Genomic DNA, 16,882 nt, shown 5'->3' with positions numbered 1-16,882 from the left:
GCATGACTAAATCAAGAAATTGCTGTGTTGTCCCTGCTAGGTAGCTTTCAATGTATGTTTCTGTCAATGAGAATTCGAATCACTTAGTCTTTGGCATTATTCAGAGATATCTTCAGTTTTCCTTGTATTTTTTTCCTGTTGATATGCCATCGTCTGCAGGCCTCACACCTTGAACAGCACCAGCACCTCAAAATCATTTCAGAGCACAGTCACTGGAGAACTGAATGCGCCTTACAGTAAACAGTTTGTCCATTCCAAGTCATCTCAATACCGGAAAATGAAGACTGAATGGAAATCTAATGTGTATCTAGCCCGGTCTCGGATTCAAGTAAGAAAATTATTTGTTTGGGAAGAGAAGGGACAGGGTGGCCTCTAAAAGTCTGAAGATACTGATCTCAAATATGTGAAAAATGATACAACATGGCCACAGGAATAGAATTACATTTTTAAAATCATATATTTCTGTATCAAATCTTGGCAGTTTAGAACTCACTTTTAATTCTGTATTTAGTCTTAGAGCATGAGGCTTTCCTTCCCCAAAAGCAAGCCTTTGCTATCTACTTCTTTGAATCTCAGTGGATTCAAAGAATTCATTGGGAAGCCCTGATCTTCCTTTAGGGTCCTCATAATCACTGAGTGACAGCACCATCTGTGTAGTTCATAAGTTAGCTTCAGTATACCCAGGTCCAAAACATCATCTAGTTATGTTGACTTTTTTCCTCCTGAAAGTTCTCTCTCAGGCTCTACTGTTTTAATCTTCTACCTTCATCAGTCATCACTATTGCAAGACCCTCCTATCTCTTCTCACCCAGTGTCTAGGCGGAAGCCAAATATTCTCTCTTTAAAATATAAATCTGATCAACATTACATTGTCTGGCTCATTCAGATTCTTATTACCTTTTCTTGATTATAGCAATAATTCCTTTACTGTAATTTTAGTGGTTTCTTAATTCCCTGTCTTCAATCTGTGACCTGAAACATTTCTGAGGGTATATTTTTACCCCAAACTCTTTTCTCCATTCATCCTGTCACCCTCCATTCTAGGTCATTGTGTTAACAAACTAGCATGTATCCTTTTAATTTTTTTTCCATGCTAATACCTTAAAAATGCATACTCATGTATAAACATATATGAAAATGAATCATATGTACTTTTTTGCAGTTTGTCTCGCATATATCAGAGATCCCTTAAGATCAATTGAGATAACTTTAGCTCATTCCCTTTAATGGCTGTATGATAGTCCGTGATTTTGATGAACTGTAATTAATTAAACCATTCTCCTACTAATGGCATTTATTTTGTTCACAATTTGTCCCACAACAGTGATGTCATCAATATCTTATATAAACCATTGACAGTTTCCCAATTATGAAATATATATTTTTACTTTATTTTATATTAAACAGATTAATTCTCTCCATTAAACACATCTTTCCATCTAGGTCTCATTTATTTCATTCAATATAATTTTCTAGTTTTCTTCAAATAGATGCTATACCAATAGTTAAAATACGTTCTTAATTTTTCTATTTTTCCCCCTCATTTGAGACAAAAATATTATTTCTAGTTTCTCTGTGCTTATTGCTATAATCAAGAAAAGGTACTTTGTCTTTCCTAATACTTATTCTTGGGTATACCTATTTTACTAAAAAGTCTGTACGAGTTTCTTAGTTTTCTACATCGACTACTGTATTAGTCAAGGTTCTCTAGGGAACCAGAACAAGTAGTAGATAACTGTAAATATTATGAGATTTTGTAACTGTGGAATGCATGAGTCCAAATTCTGTAGGGCAGGCTGCAGGCTGGGAACTCCAATGAAAGTTTTCAGTGGATTGCCCAGGAGAAGCTGGCTGGCTGAAGTAGCGATGAAAGTTCTCTCTTCCGACTGCTGAAGTCATTCACTTCTTTTAAAGCCTTCAGCTGATTGGATTAAATGTCTCCCTTTTCTGAAGACACTCCTTAGTTGATGGTAGATTAAATCAACCATAAATGCAATCATCTTATTGACTATTTAAGTTCAGAAAATGTCCTTGCAGTAACAGGTCAGTGCTTGCTTGACCAGATAACTAGACACCATTACCTGGCCTAGTTCACACATGGGTCTAACCATCACAACCACTATATCAACAAATCAGCAAGAGAAACCTCTTTTTTTACCTCTCTCTTTTTTCAGTGTTTATATGTTATTTTTCTTGCTTACAATTAGCTAGAGCTATTAAAATAATGTTAAACAGTAATGATGATAGGGAGCGTCCTTTCCTAGTTCCTCATTTTAATTGAATACACTATTTAGTATGTTTGCTGTTTATTTATTATTATGGGGCGGTGGCGAGCATGGATAGACTCCGGGAATCAAGCCTAGGTCTCTGGCTTGACAGGCGAGAATTCTGCCGCTGAGCCACCATTGCACCGCCTGTTTGCTGTTTATTTTTATAGTTAGACTTCACATGTATATATTTCACTTAAACCTTAGCAGCCATTCCTACTAAACTTTTTTTAAGTGCCTTTTCAACATCCATTAATATCATGTGCTTTTTTACCCACTGTACTTGGTTGACATAATGAACACTAAAATCAGTCTTGTATTTCTGACTTTACATTTGTATTCTTGGGCATTTGTATGCTCTTGAAAATTTTCTGGATTCTACTCACTAATATTTCATTTTGAGAATGTATATGTATTCCAAATCAGATTGTTTCTGATACTGCCTTTGTCAAGTATTTGGTTTATGCCGGGTTTATAAACTGACTCAGAGAACTTTCCATCTTTCTGGATTTTTATGATAATATTGGAATCATTTGTTCTTCAAAAGGATACAAAGTTTAACTCTATACATGCCAATTACTACTACTGTTTAAATGGAGCTCTTTGGTAATCTCTTTGGTAATTGGTCTTTTCAAGTTTTCTACTACTTGTATCAGATTTGAAGATAAGTATTTCCAAATTTGTTGTCATACAGTTGTATGATTCTTTTATTCTTATATCTGCAGTTATAAGAGATCTTCCTCATTCTTATACCTATTTATTTTGGCTCATTTTTCCCTAAGAAGACTTGCCAAGGGGCTTCTTTCTTTCATTGGACTCTTCAAAGAACCAAGTTTAGGGCATTTTAACTAGTTCATTACTTTCAAATTTTTATTAATTCCCTCTTCTTTTTCTATTTCCAATTTTATTGAATTATGATTTGAGATTATAGCCTGTAAAATCAAGCTAAACTTTTAAAAAGTTGTCAAGGTTTTCTTTATGATTAAGTATATTATCAATATTTTAGAGTATTCCATGATATATATGTATTAATCAAGTTTTATACAACATATATACATGTGTGTGAATATACCAACTTCAAACTTTTTTTGAGCCTCTTTTTTTTTCTTACTAGGTCTGACCAATTCTGAGAGAATGATATTAAACTCTCCTACAAATGATCTTATTTTAGTAGATTTTGTTTTATATAATTAGCTGTTAAGAATGTGACTATTACTTTTTTTTTTCTTTTTATTTCTTTTTCTGGAGTGATGCAGATGTTCTAAAAATGATCATGGTGATGAATACACAACTATGTGATGATATTGTGAGCTATTAAATTGTATACATTAGATGGACAGTATGGTAACTTTAATTTTGTGCTTGACTTTTTCATTTGCCTTATCTCTTTTTCCTTTTTGTAAATTGAAATTTTCAAATACATGCAGAAGTAAAAGAAAATAATAGAGAAGCATATGTCCGACCATAACACTTCCCCAGTTTGTCCAGATGGTCCCTAATTTTTCCCTCAGAGATTTTACTATTTTCTATTTCTACATATAAGAGGGCATATTTCCCTATGGGTTTGCCAGTGAAGTATGGTAAATTTTGAGGTTGTTTTTTAGTTTTTGGGTTTTTTTGGTTTTTTTGCCAATCTAATAGGTAAAAATGTTACCTCGGGTTAGTTTGACTTACATTCTCTTATTATGGGCAATATCTTTTATGACAAAAGCTGAGTTTCTTTTTCAGATATTCAAGAGCCATTTATTTTTCATTTTCTATAAACTTCCATTCTCAAGTCTATCAATAAGATTGTGTTGATCTTTCCCATTTAGACTTCTGTTTAAATATTAGAATACTAATTCTTTACTTGAGATGAATTATAAGTAATTTTCCCTGTTGATACTTGTTTTTAATTTAGTATTTTTCCACAAATAATGGTATGTGAGGGTTTTTTTGTTTCTAATATAATCTGAGTTGCCAGTTTTTTCTCTTATTGCTTCTGGATTTTGAGTCATAGTTTAAAAAACTTCCCCACTCTCCATTTATAAAGGATATGCCATGTTTTCCTATATTATGTTTTTTTTTTTTTAATTTTAGTTCTCCAGTTAATTTAAAATATATCCTAAAATACTGTGTGAGAAATTGATCCAGTTTCTGGAAGATCTAGCTACATCCCTTTCCCATTATTCTTCTTTTCTGGGTGATTATTTGGTTGCTTGGTTTTTTTTTTGCTGTTCTCTACTCTTGTTTGGTTTTCCAAGTGAACTTGATAATCAGTTTGATGAGCTCCAAAATAATACTGAAGGTAAAAATGTTACTGGGGTTATATTACATTTTTAAATGTACTAGCATGATGATGTTGAGTCTTCTCGTCTTAAAACATAGTATGTCTTCTATTTTGTTCAAGTACATCTCTGTGTCTTCTAGGAATATTTTCTAGTTTTCCTCATAGATTTTCCACATTTCCCATTAAGTTTATGCGTAAGTATTTTATACTTTGCTATATATTCTTCCATTATTTTATCTAACTGGTTTATTGTTTGTATATGTGAAGGCTATTGATATTCTTATGTGTCTTATATATATTTATACTTTATTAATTTTACTATTCCATTGAGTTTTATTTCAGGGGATAATTTTTAGATTATTTAGTTGGATTTGCATATAGAGATAGTCTTACCTCATATTCTCCAATTTCCATTCCTCTTAATTGCTTTCTCTTATCTATTTGCCTTAGCTAATACTGCAATACTGTAATAGTGGGCAGATTCTTACTTGTGATTTTAGCAGAAAGCCTTTAGTTTATCTCTATAATGTAAGGAAATGCTGGCTTTTCAAACCTGCCCTTTTATTTTTGGTTTTTCTTTTTTAATTTGTGTTAAGTAGAACTCACATATAGTTAGGTCTTATTTTGAAATCTTAGTCTGAGTCTGTCTTTTGATGGAAGCATTCGTTCCATTCACATTTACTGTAATGACTAACATAGTGTATATTTTATTCCCATCTTACCCTTAATATTATTTATTTATTTATTTTTAAAATTTTTTTGTTTTTTTTAAAATATCAAAAAAACACCAAATGCAAACATTCTTAAGTTTTGGTCATTCCATTCTACATATATAATCAGTAATTCACAATATCATCCATAGTTGCATATTCATCATCATGATCATTACTTGGAATATTTGCATCTATTCAGAAAAAGAAATAAAAAAGAAAACAGAAAAAAGTTCATACATTCCATACCCCCCATCCTTCCCCCTCATCGATCACCAGATTTTAATGGATACTATTTGGTTTACATTTTCCTTTTTCCTTAATTTTACTGGTTTGATTAGGTTGCTGTTTGTTCCATTTTTTTCCTCTTGTTATTTGGAAGTTTAATACTTTTCTATTCATTAATGATTATTTTCTTTCCCTGCTTTTATAATTACATATTTCTCATTGAATATCAGATTCCAATTATTTCCCATAGTCAACTTTTTTTTTACCTAATAAAACTATTCTAATTTCCCTTATAACATGCCCTTCCTATTTCAAAGCCCACGTATAATAGGAATTTACAGTGAGTGGGAAGAGAGCAACACTTGGGTTGCCTGTCAGCAAATTTTACTTAAGGCGGAACTCTGAAAGTACTCAAGAAAAGAAAATGGTAACCAAGTTCTGGAAACATCACCAGGAATACCACATTCCTAAATGTTACATCACCATTTGTGATGCTAAATGACATCAAGGAATCTAAGTTACCATACTTCTAAAGCAACAATAGTTTATTTCTCATACATCCATGAAGTCAAGACTATCTGTGTCTCAGACTTAAGCCATAACTGAAACCATTTAGTCCTACTATTCATTGCCCTAAGCAGAGTGATGCTAAAAAAATTCTTTACAATAAAATGTCACAGTTACATTCATATCTGTCTACCAGAAGGTGCTGAAATACACCCAAAATGTACAAATTTTCAGGTGTGTTTTGGTTTGTTGTTCACCATTGACTCATACCTGGAGTTGAACAGATAAACTATGTAAATGTTTTTTTTAAGAAGATAATTCTCTGACATACTTAAATCTCAGACATCCTTACCTTCTATATTCTCCAAGTTGGTACTTGACAAAGAATATATCTTTGAATATCTCCATGTAACACATAATCTTCCTTATTTCTCCACTAATACTTTCTGGTCAGTCTTAATTGAGAATGCAGAAACCCTAATTGTGACTTGAAAATACAAATAGTCTTCTGTGGAAACTATCCATGTTTTTCCCAGTATATCATTTTTTCCTACAATTTGTGTGTTGCTAAAAAATGATGCATATAGCATGTGATTTACCAGGGCAGTAGCATATACAATACAAGCTGCCAAATGACAGAGATGGCTTCATTCCTTTAGCCAATTCAAATTCCTATAAATTTCTTTGGCAGCCTTGGAATTTTGTATCAGAAAAAATATTTGCCTTCCCTAAGAAATTTGTTTCCAACTTTCCTGATAATTAGGGCAAAATAAAACTTAGCCTGTTTTTGATATTTTTCTCTAGCTTCCAAGAAGCTGAAAGCTGAATGTGAAGGTCATTTATGGTATTTATAATCTCTTATAGTTAGCCTTATTTTTATTTTATTAAAGTTATTGTCATGTCAGTCTTTTAGAATAGTAGTAGAATAAAAAATGTCAAAGGCCATTGGGTTCTTTGGTTGATGGGAACTCAGTATGGTATTACATAAAAAATAAGAGAGTCTCATAAAAATGTGGACAGCCAGTCAACATTACTTGGCTCATCTAGTGTTCACACCATAGTTAAAGTCTGGTAAAAAAAAAACAAAACCCGCTAAATTCTTAGAGTTTATCTTATTTTAAAAGACGTTACAAACAAGACAGTGACAGCACATACTTAAGTGCTGATATTGGCTAGTTTTTACATTTCAGAATATAGCATATTTAATTAAAAATTGAGTTCCTGTGAAACCCTAAGTAAGACTTTTTTTTTTTAATTTTATTTTTAAACATAGCATACAAACATGAACATTCTTACCATATGATCATTCAATTCTTGGTATATAATCAATAACTCACAATATCATCACATAGTTGTATATTTGTCATCATGATCATTTCTTAGAATATTTGCATCAATTCAGAAAAAGAAATAAAAAGAAAAAAATTCTTACATACTGTACCCCTTACCCCTCCCTTTTATTGATCACTGGCATTTCACTCTACTAAATTTATTTTAATATTTGTTCCCCATTATTTATTTATTTTTAATTCATATGTTTTACTCATCTGTCCATACCATAGATAAAAGGAGCATCAGACATAAGCTTTTCACAATCACAGTCACATTGTGAAAGCTGTATCATTATACAATCATCTTTAAGAAACATGGCTACTGGAACACAGCTCTACAGTTTCAGGCACTTCCCTCCAGCCTCTCCATTATACCTTAACTAAAAAAGTGATACCTATATAATGTGTAAGAATAACCTCCAGGATAACCTCTCAACTCTGTTTGGAAGCTCTCAGCCATTGACATTTTGTTTCATTTCTCTCTTACCCTTTCAGTCGAGAAAGTTTTCTCAATCCCTTGGTGCTGAGTCCCAACTCATTCTAGGATTTCTGTCCCATGTTGCCAGGAAGGTTTACATGCCTGGGAGTCTTGTCCCACATAGAAAGGGAGAGGGCAGTGAGTTTGCTTGTCATGTTGACTGAGAGAAAGGCTACATACAAAAGAGTTCTCTGGGGGTGACTCTTAGGCCTGATCTTAGGCTTGACCTATCCTTTGCAGGCCAAATTTCATATGAACAAACCCCAAGATTGAGGACTCGGCCTATTGCTTTGGTTGTCCCCACTGTTTGTGAGAATATCAGGGAAGTTGAATTTTCCCCCTTTCTCACCGTTCCCCCAAGGGGACTTTGCAAATACTTTTTTATTTACTGTTCAAATCACTCTGGGATTTATCAGGGCATCACTCTGGACAACGAACAAAATCTCATGCCCTACTCAAGGTTTCATGTACTTATGGTGTTCAATTAAACCATCCACACAAGTTAATTGGAAATGCACTAGTCAAAATATAGATTTTGTACCAAATAAACATTTTTTGCTTTAGTCTCACACATAAGAGTTTTAAAATACGAATTACCATCTTTCTTCAGTACCCTGCAATATTGACACTCTTTTGTTCTTCCTCACACAAAAACATTTTTTAATTTATAATTTATCATTATACCTAAGTATGACTTTTGATAAGACCCATGGTTAATACTTTTGTATGAAAAAGAGAATGCAGATTTGTTCTTTTGTTTTGTTTTTCAGGGATTGGGTTTATATGCTGCTAGAGACATTGAGAAGCACACCATGGTCATTGAATATATTGGGACTATCATTCGAAATGAAGTGGCGAACAGAAAAGAGAAACTTTATGAGTCTCAGGTACGTGTTGGTGCATGTGATTTTTTTTTTTTTAACAATTTTTATTGTGAAATAGAATATATGTTTAAAAAAGTGACAAATATCAAAGTACATTTTAACAAATATATAGAACAAGTTAATTAGTATAATGGTTCATAATGAGTGTGATTAGAGTGTATTTCAGTTCCTTCTTAGGCTTTCTGGCATTGATACGAACATGGAGAGTATTTCTGATGTGCACTGATGGCTTTTTTTAATGAGAGCTAGAAACAAGTGCTTTGTCTTTCAGAACCGTGGCGTGTACATGTTCCGTATGGATAATGACCATGTTATTGATGCAACACTTACAGGAGGGCCTGCACGGTGAGAACAAAAAGGGAATCTGATAACTTGGGTCTTTTGCTTGATGGAGTTAGTGGTAGTGGACAGAAGACTGAAGCAGGGGAGGAATGTGCACTGCAGCCTTTCAATGATTTAAAGTTTCCGGGCATTTTGAAAATAATTTTTATTTAAAGTTCTGTATTCATACTTATCCTAACTAATGGGTGAATAGAAATGTAATGAGGAAAAACTTTTCCTTGGGAATTGAAGGTTTTTTTTAAGCTTTACTGGTTGTTTTACAATTAATAGTTTTCTGAATGGTGGCTTACAGATATATCAACCATTCGTGTGCACCTAACTGTGTGGCTGAAGTGGTGACTTTTGAGAGAGGACACAAAATTATCATCAGCTCCAGTCGGAGAATTCAGAAAGGAGAAGAGGTGAGAGTTTGAAGGATAGTGTCTACTATGTCCTTCATAACCCCTAGTACAGTGTGATTTACTCCTTTAAACAGAGCAACTGTTTTCCAGTTCTTTATTGCTAGAATAAATCTCCTGATATTAGATCAAATTTTGCCATCTTAAATTTTGCCTTTCAGACATTCAGGTTGCTACTATCTTCCACATGACAGCTTTGAAAGTTTTTAAAATGAACTGTCCCCTCTCCCTTGTTCTTCTGGTCCAGAAATTAAACATCCCATATCACTCATATGGCAGCATTTTCAGTCTTTACCCCATTACCTGAGGACAAGCTGGTAGTATCCCTCTCTTTCAAGATTATGCTTATAATCAAAATGATATTTGAAGAATATCATGGAATTGTTGCCTCTTGTGGTCTTCAGTAAAATGGCTTGTGTGAGATAACTATAAGGCTTTGAGTCGGCAGATTTGGGGGAGCCAGATTGCTCTTTCACACTTAGGATCAATATAATCTTACAGATTTTTGCATCAACATATTTTCAAACAGTTTGAGTATTTGGTTTTTTTTTTCTTTGTTTTAATGTGAATGCAGGACTTGACATTTGTCTTCTTCAGTTTGCAAGAGACAAACTTTGATTCAGCATTTCATATATTAAGATTGTTATTAGTCTTGGTTGCTTCATGTACATTTCCCAACCTGATTAGCATATCTTGATCTAAGTGCCCTAGTTCTGGAATTGGAATTTATTGGAATGCTGGCACTGCAACAATGCAGGTTTCTATTGGAAATATCTCCTCCCTTTTGAGGATAAGAAGCTTGAGTGTCTACTTTTTTGGTGCCCCCCAACCCCTTCTTGATTGTTGTAGCTGTGAGATTTTGCCTATGTTTTGTTACCTTTTTGGAATCTCCATTTTTTAAAAAATCAAGAATGTGTTAGATTAGACCCAGAGGCCACCGCAAATCTCAGAATAACTTGGAGCTATGTTAAAACCCTACCATGGTGCCCAGTGAAAAACGGAATGCTCTGTAATATAGCCCTTATGACAGCATTGAAAGCAAATAGACCCAGCTGAGTTCAGGTCTTTCCTGCCTCTTAATGAGTACCCTTGATTAAGTTGTATAACCTCTCTGATCCTTCCATTTTATTGTCTGTAAAATAGTGAAAATAATTCCATCACAAAACTCCTGTAAGGTTTGTTAATTCTTAAACAAAGAGATATCCTTTAGTGAGGAAAGATAAGGAAGACAGATGTTAGCTGCTAAAGGCAATTTGCTTCTGGCCAAACTTACATGTCCCAGTCAATGCATAAAGGGTTGGGGAAGCCATGCAATGGGGAATTGTGACAGAGGTTGGGAGAGGGGGATCCTCATCCTGCCCGAAACAGAGTATTAGCCAATTTCCTCCATCCACTTTCAGGGACAGTGCTGTGAGGAATTGTAGAAATGTTTTCTCCAGCCAGGCCACCCTTTCTCAGATCTGGTTTGGCTTAAAAAAATGTTGGTTCTCTTTTCCTCTGTCCCTTTGGGATCCCTAAGTTAAGTTTACCTATGTTTGTTTGCTTATTTCTTTTTGAAGTTTCCACTCAAGTTCCCATGGAGCCTCAACAAATCAGGTCTTCCTTTAATTTTTATTCATTTTGTTTGCTGATTTTGAATACTAGGGATATCCAGGAAGGAAACTCCTTCCTTTCCTTTCTGTCCTTCCTTACACTGTTTCTTTGCTACGGACAGCTTTGCTATGACTATAAGTTTGACTTCGAAGATGACCAGCACAAGATTCCATGTCACTGTGGAGCTGTAAACTGCCGGAAATGGATGAACTGAAATGCATTCCTTGCTATCTCAGCGGGCGGCTTGTCCCTAGGAAGAAGAGATTCAACACATCATTTGAATTTTGCAGACAAAAAGATATTTTTGTTTTCTATTTTATAACTTTTTGAAAAACAGCTTCTGGGAGTTCTGATGTATATCCTCAGTCTTTTAGGTTAAAGAAGCACCAGGAGAAAGCTAACTAAAGCAACTTTCCTAAAAGTTGCTGAGGTTAAACAGAATTATAGAATGGTCCAGCACTTTTGCTTTTTTCTTTTCTTTTTTGTTCTTTCTTTCCTTTTTTTGTTTTTTGTTTTGTTTTTGTGGGTGGGCTTTGTTTTGTTTTGTTTTTATCTCACTAAGGAGAAACTTTTACTGGGGCAAAGAGCCGATGGCTGCCCTGCCCCACGGCAGGGGCCTTCCTATGAATGTAAGACTGAAATCACCAGCGAAAGGGAGATGTCCAAAGTGCTGGCCACAGCCTTATTTGAAAAAGGGGCAGGCCCTCTAATTTAAAAAGTTTTTTTTTTTAAATAAAGTAGACACCACTGAACAAGGAATGTACTGAAATGACTTCCTTAGGGATAGAGCTAAGGGATAATAACTTGCACTAAAATACATTTAAATACTTGATTCCATGAGTCAGTTTATTGTAGTTTTTGATTTCTGTAAAATAAGAGAAACCTTTTGTATTTATTATTGAATAAGTGAATGAAGCTATTTTTAAATAAAAGTTAGAAGAAAGCCAAGCTGCTGCTGTTACCTGCAGAACTAACAAACTCTGTTACTTTGTACAAATATGTAAATATTTTGAGATAAAATACAGTATAAAAATAGTTATTGACCAAATGCTACCAGGCTCTGCAGCAGCTTGGGTGCTTATAAAATGTTCATAGGGATGTTACAATATAATTTTGTTATTAAATATGCCATTATAATTATGTAATAACCAAAATTTCAACCTAGAGTGTTTGGGGTTTTTTGGAAACTATGGTCTATTAGTACTTAATTGTTTTATACACCTTACTTCTGATAGAACAGAGAGTGTATGCTATAGCTACAACTTTTATAGCTGTTTTGGTAATTTAAACTAATTTTTTCATATTATATTGTTGCATCCCTACTTCTTCAGTCAGGTTTTTTTGTGCTTACAATTTGTGATAACTGTGAATAACTGCTTAAAAATACACCCAAATGGAGGCTGAATTTTTTCCTTCAGCAAAAGTAGTTTTGATTAGAAGTTTGTTTCAAGCCACAAAGAATCATGTACACATAATAGGATCATGTAGCAGGAACTTAAATCTAAGTCTTTAGCCTATTTAACACAAAATGTCAAAAAAAGAAAAAAAAAAAGAGATGTGATTATGCTTGCAGTTGCAGGACTCCGGCAATAGGGTTTTGAAAGATGTAATTTTAAAATGTGTTTGTATGAACTGTTTGTTTACATTTCTTTAATAATAATAATTAAAAAAAAACAGTTTTGTGTTTGCTTGTAGAAATTTAATCAGCATTTTGAACCAGGTTAGCTTTTTATTTTGTACTTAAAATTCTGGTACTGACACTTCACAGGCTAAGTATAAAATGAAGTTTTTTGTGTGCACAATTAAAGTGGACTGTAAACTGTTGGTATATTCAGTGATACAGTTCTAAACTTGTAATGTATATGGCATGATGTATTTTTATCTTACAGAATAAATCAATTGTATATATTTTTCTCTTGATAAATAGCTGTATGAAATTTGTTTCTTGAATATTTTTCTTCTCTTGTACAATATTCTGACATCCTACCAGTATTTGTCCTATCAGGTTTTTGTTTTGTTTTGTTTTCTGTTCTGTATAATAGTACCTAATGTTGGCAAAAATTGAATTTTTTGAAGTATACAGAGTGTTATGGGTTTTGGAATTTGTGGACACAGATTTAGAAGATCACCATTTACAAATAAAATATTTTACATCTATAAAGTCTGCCTTGAGTTTCTCTATTAGTAGTGTCTTTTTTAAAAATTTTTTTAACTTTTTTTTTATTGTGAAATATAACAAAAAGCAATAAATTTCCAAGTACATTTTAACAAGTAGTTACAGAACAGATTTTAAAGTTTGGTATGGGTTACAGTTCCATGATTTTTCATTTTTTTACTTCTAGCTGCTCTAAGACGCTGGAGACCATCAGAAATATCAATATAATGATTCAGCAGTCATATTCATTTGTTAAGTCCTGTCTTTTCTGTTATACTACTCCTCCTCTCTTTCTGTTAGTAGTCTCTTCATGCTCTAATTGGAGCTCTTAAATTTATAACTGATTGAAATTCACTGACAATCTGATTTATCTTTCAGCATTACTAGAGTGCTGATGGAATCAAGTTGTTTCTTTCTTTTCAAATAAATTTTTTAGATGTAGGTTCATAATTCATTCCAACTGGAGACTCTCTCTTCCCTGCAGCTACATAAAGAAAGATTTCTGTGTTAACCAGTGTCAAATTTTAAAATATTCTTGGTGCTTTGTTTCATTGTTTAAAACCTGTTTCTTTTTAATTGGTGGATATAGTCTTCTGACTTTTATTTCAGTAATTTAGATACAACCTAAAATTTCCCCAGAAATCATATACATATATTTTATTCAATGGTGTTAATTAAATTCACTGTGTTCTGCATCTATCACCGTCTTCCATTACTACAACTTCTCCATCACTCCCAACAGAAATCCTGTACCAGTTAAACTTTAACACCCCTTCCCTAGCCACAGCCATTGGTAACCTGAATACTGGTTTCTGACACTTAGGAATTTGCTTATTCTAAACTTCGTATCAGTGAGGTCATGCAATATTAGTCCTTTCCTGTGTGACTTATTTCATTCAACATGAAGTGTTCAACGTTCGTCCATGTAGCTGCATATATCAGTATCTTGTACGTTTTCACAGTTGCATAATATTCCATTGTCTGTATAGATGGCATTTTCTTAATCCATTCCTCTGCTGGTGAACACATGAGTTGCTTCCATCTTTTGGCAATTATAAATAATGCCACCATGAATGTTGGTGTGCAAATATCTATTCATATCCCTGCTTTCAACTCTTTTGAGTATATACCCAGAATTAGGTTTGCTAGGTCTTAACGGTAAGCCTATAACTTTCTGAGAAGCTGCCAAAGTGTTTTCTGCAGAGGCTGCACCATTTAACATTGCCACCAACAATGAATATCCTGTTTTTCCATATCCTATCGATACTTGTTTTCTGTTTTTTTACATAGTAGCCATTCTGTGGGTCTAAAGTAAATATCTCATAGTTTGGATTCGAATTTCCCTGATGGCTAATGATGTGATGTTGAGCATCTTTTCATGTGCTTTTTAGCCATTTGTATGTCTTCTTTGGAGGACATGCCCATTCCAGGTCCATTAATCACTTTTTAATTGGGTTGTTTATCATTTTGTCAAGATGAAGGTTTCCTTTATATATTCTAGATATTGAACCTTTATCAAGTATGTGGTTTCCAAATATTTTCTCCAATTTTGTAGGTTGCCTTTTTTTTTTTTTTAACATGGGCAGGCACCAGAAATCGAACACGGGTTTCTGGCATGGCAGGCAAGAACTCTGCCTGCTGAGCCACTGTGGCCCACCCTGTAGGTTGCCTTTTTACTTTCAGGATGAAGTCCTTTGCACTAAAGTTTTTAAATTTCAGGAGGTCCCATTTTTCTATTTTTTCTGTTGTTGCTCATGCTCATGTGTGGTAGTTAGATTCAGCTGTCAACTTGGCCAGGTGAAGGTGCCTATTTCTGTTGCTGTGGCCATGAGCCAACGTACTTGAACCTCATCTGTTGCTGATTTACATCTGCAGCTGGCTAGGAGGCATGCCAGCTGCAATGAAGGACGTTTGACTAAATTGGCCGGCGCTTAAACGGGAGACTGCAATGTAGCACAGCCCAAGCAGCTCTGCATTCCTCATCTCAGCACTTGCAGCTCAGCCCAGGCCTTTGGAGATGTCACCCCAGGGAAAGTTGTTGGAACCCAGGGGCCTGTAGAGAAGGCCAGCAGAGACCATCCTGTGCCTTCCCACGTAAGAAAGAACCTCAGATGAAAGCTGCCATTCCTCTGAAGAACTAACAAAATAAATCCCCTTTATTAAAAGCCAACCCATCTCTGATGTGTTGCATTCCGGCAGCTAGCAAACTAGGACACTCATGGTATAAAGTCTAGGAAACCACTACCTAATAGAAGGTCCTGAAGATGCTTCCTTCTGTTCTAGGAGTTCTATAGTCCTGATCGTTACTTTTAGTCTTTGGTACATTTTTAGTCAATTTTTGTATGTGGTGTGAGATAGGGATCCACCTTCATTCCTTTACATATGCTGTCCAGTTCTCCTGGCACTACATGTTAAAGAAATTATTTTGACACTCTAGTGAAAAGTCAGTTGGAAAAAAAAAAAAAAGTAATTTGACCATAGATGTGATGATGGTCCATTTCTGAACTCTTAATTCAATTCTATTAGTCTGTATATATCTATCCTTGTGTCAGTACCATGCTATTTTGACCGCTGGAGCTTTATAATCAGTTTTAAAGTTGGGAAGTGTGAGTCCTCCAATGTTCTTCTTTTTCAAGATATTTTTGGCTAGTCAGGACCCTTTCGAATAAATTTGATGACTGGCTTTTCCGTTTCTACAAAGAAGGCTTTAGTATTTTAACTGAGATTGTTTTGACTCTGTAAATGGTTACAATTGACATCTTGACAATATATAGTCTTCCAATACATGAGCATGGAATTCCCTTCCTTTTATTTAGTTTTCTTTGACTTCTTTTATCAGGTTTTGTAGTTTTCCATGTAACTCCTTTGTATCCTTGGTTACATTTATTCCTAGATATTTGATTCTATTAATTGCTACCATAAATGGAATTTTTTTTCTTAATTTCCTCTTCAGATTGCTCATTACTAGTATATAGAAACACTATTTCATTGTGTGTTGATCTTGTGCCCCACCACTTTGTTGACCTCGTTAGCTCTAGTAGCTCTGTCTTACGTTTTGGGGGACTTTCTAAATCATGTCATCTTCAAGTAGTGAAAGTTTGACTCCATCCTTTCCAATCTGGATGTCTTTTATTTCTTTTCCTTGCCTAAATGCTCTGGCAAGAACTTCCAGTACAATGTTGAAAACAGGGATGACAGTGGACATCCTTGTCTAGTTCCAGATCTTAAAGGGAAAATTTTCATTCTTTCACCATTGATTTTGATATTAGCAGTGGGTTTTTCTTATATGCCCTTTATCATGTAGATGAAGTTTCCTTCTATTCCTAGGTTACTGGGTGTTTTTATCAATAAGGGGTGCTGGGTTTTGTCAAATGCCATCTCTGTGTTGATGAAAATGAATTTTTCCCTTTCATTCTGTTAAAGTGGGTGCATTATTCTAGTTGATTTTCTTGTGCTGAAACACCCTTGCATACCTGGAATGAATCCTACTTGGTTGTGGTGTATATTACTTTTAATGTGCTATTGGATTCAGTTTGCTTGGATTTTCTGGAAGAATTTTCTGTTGATAATCATAAAGTACATTGATCTATAATTTTCTTTTCTTTTAGTATCTTTATCTGGCTTTGGTGTTAAGGTGATGTTGAGATGATCATGGAATGAGTTTGGTAGTGTTCCTCTTCAATTTGGGGGGAAAATTTGACCAAGATTGGTGTTAATTCT

General features: G+C 34.2%; 2 protein-coding genes across 22 annotated transcripts in view; one reads left to right on the top strand and one right to left on the bottom strand.

The window, feature by feature from the left end:
- The window catches only part of KMT2C (lysine methyltransferase 2C), a 447,454-nt gene extending 434,264 nt beyond the window's left edge, over window positions 1-13,190 (top strand). For all 21 annotated transcript variants that reach the window (XM_077150489.1, XM_077150472.1, XM_077150479.1 and 18 more), the window contains 5 exons: window positions 160-328; window positions 8,561-8,677; window positions 8,946-9,019; window positions 9,309-9,417; window positions 11,129-13,190. In XM_077150489.1, the coding sequence (XP_077006604.1) occupies window positions 160-328; window positions 8,561-8,677; window positions 8,946-9,019; window positions 9,309-9,417; window positions 11,129-11,221 (562 nt within the window). In that variant the 3' untranslated portion in view covers window positions 11,222-13,190. The remainder of the gene's footprint in view (window positions 1-159; window positions 329-8,560; window positions 8,678-8,945; window positions 9,020-9,308; window positions 9,418-11,128) is intronic.
- Window positions 7,402-16,882, bottom strand: part of GALNT11 (polypeptide N-acetylgalactosaminyltransferase 11) — a 118,853-nt gene continuing 109,372 nt past the window's right edge. The window contains exon 13 of the mRNA XM_077150701.1: window positions 7,402-11,257. Coding sequence (XP_077006816.1) covers window positions 11,240-11,257 — 18 coding nt within the window. The 3' untranslated portion in view covers window positions 7,402-11,239. The remainder of the gene's footprint in view (window positions 11,258-16,882) is intronic.

Source organism: Tamandua tetradactyla, chromosome 1 (assembly GCF_023851605.1).
Source record: "Tamandua tetradactyla isolate mTamTet1 chromosome 1, mTamTet1.pri, whole genome shotgun sequence".
Taxonomy (NCBI): Eukaryota; Metazoa; Chordata; class Mammalia; order Pilosa; family Myrmecophagidae; genus Tamandua; species Tamandua tetradactyla.
This window is presented reverse-complemented; position numbering and strand designations above follow the sequence as displayed.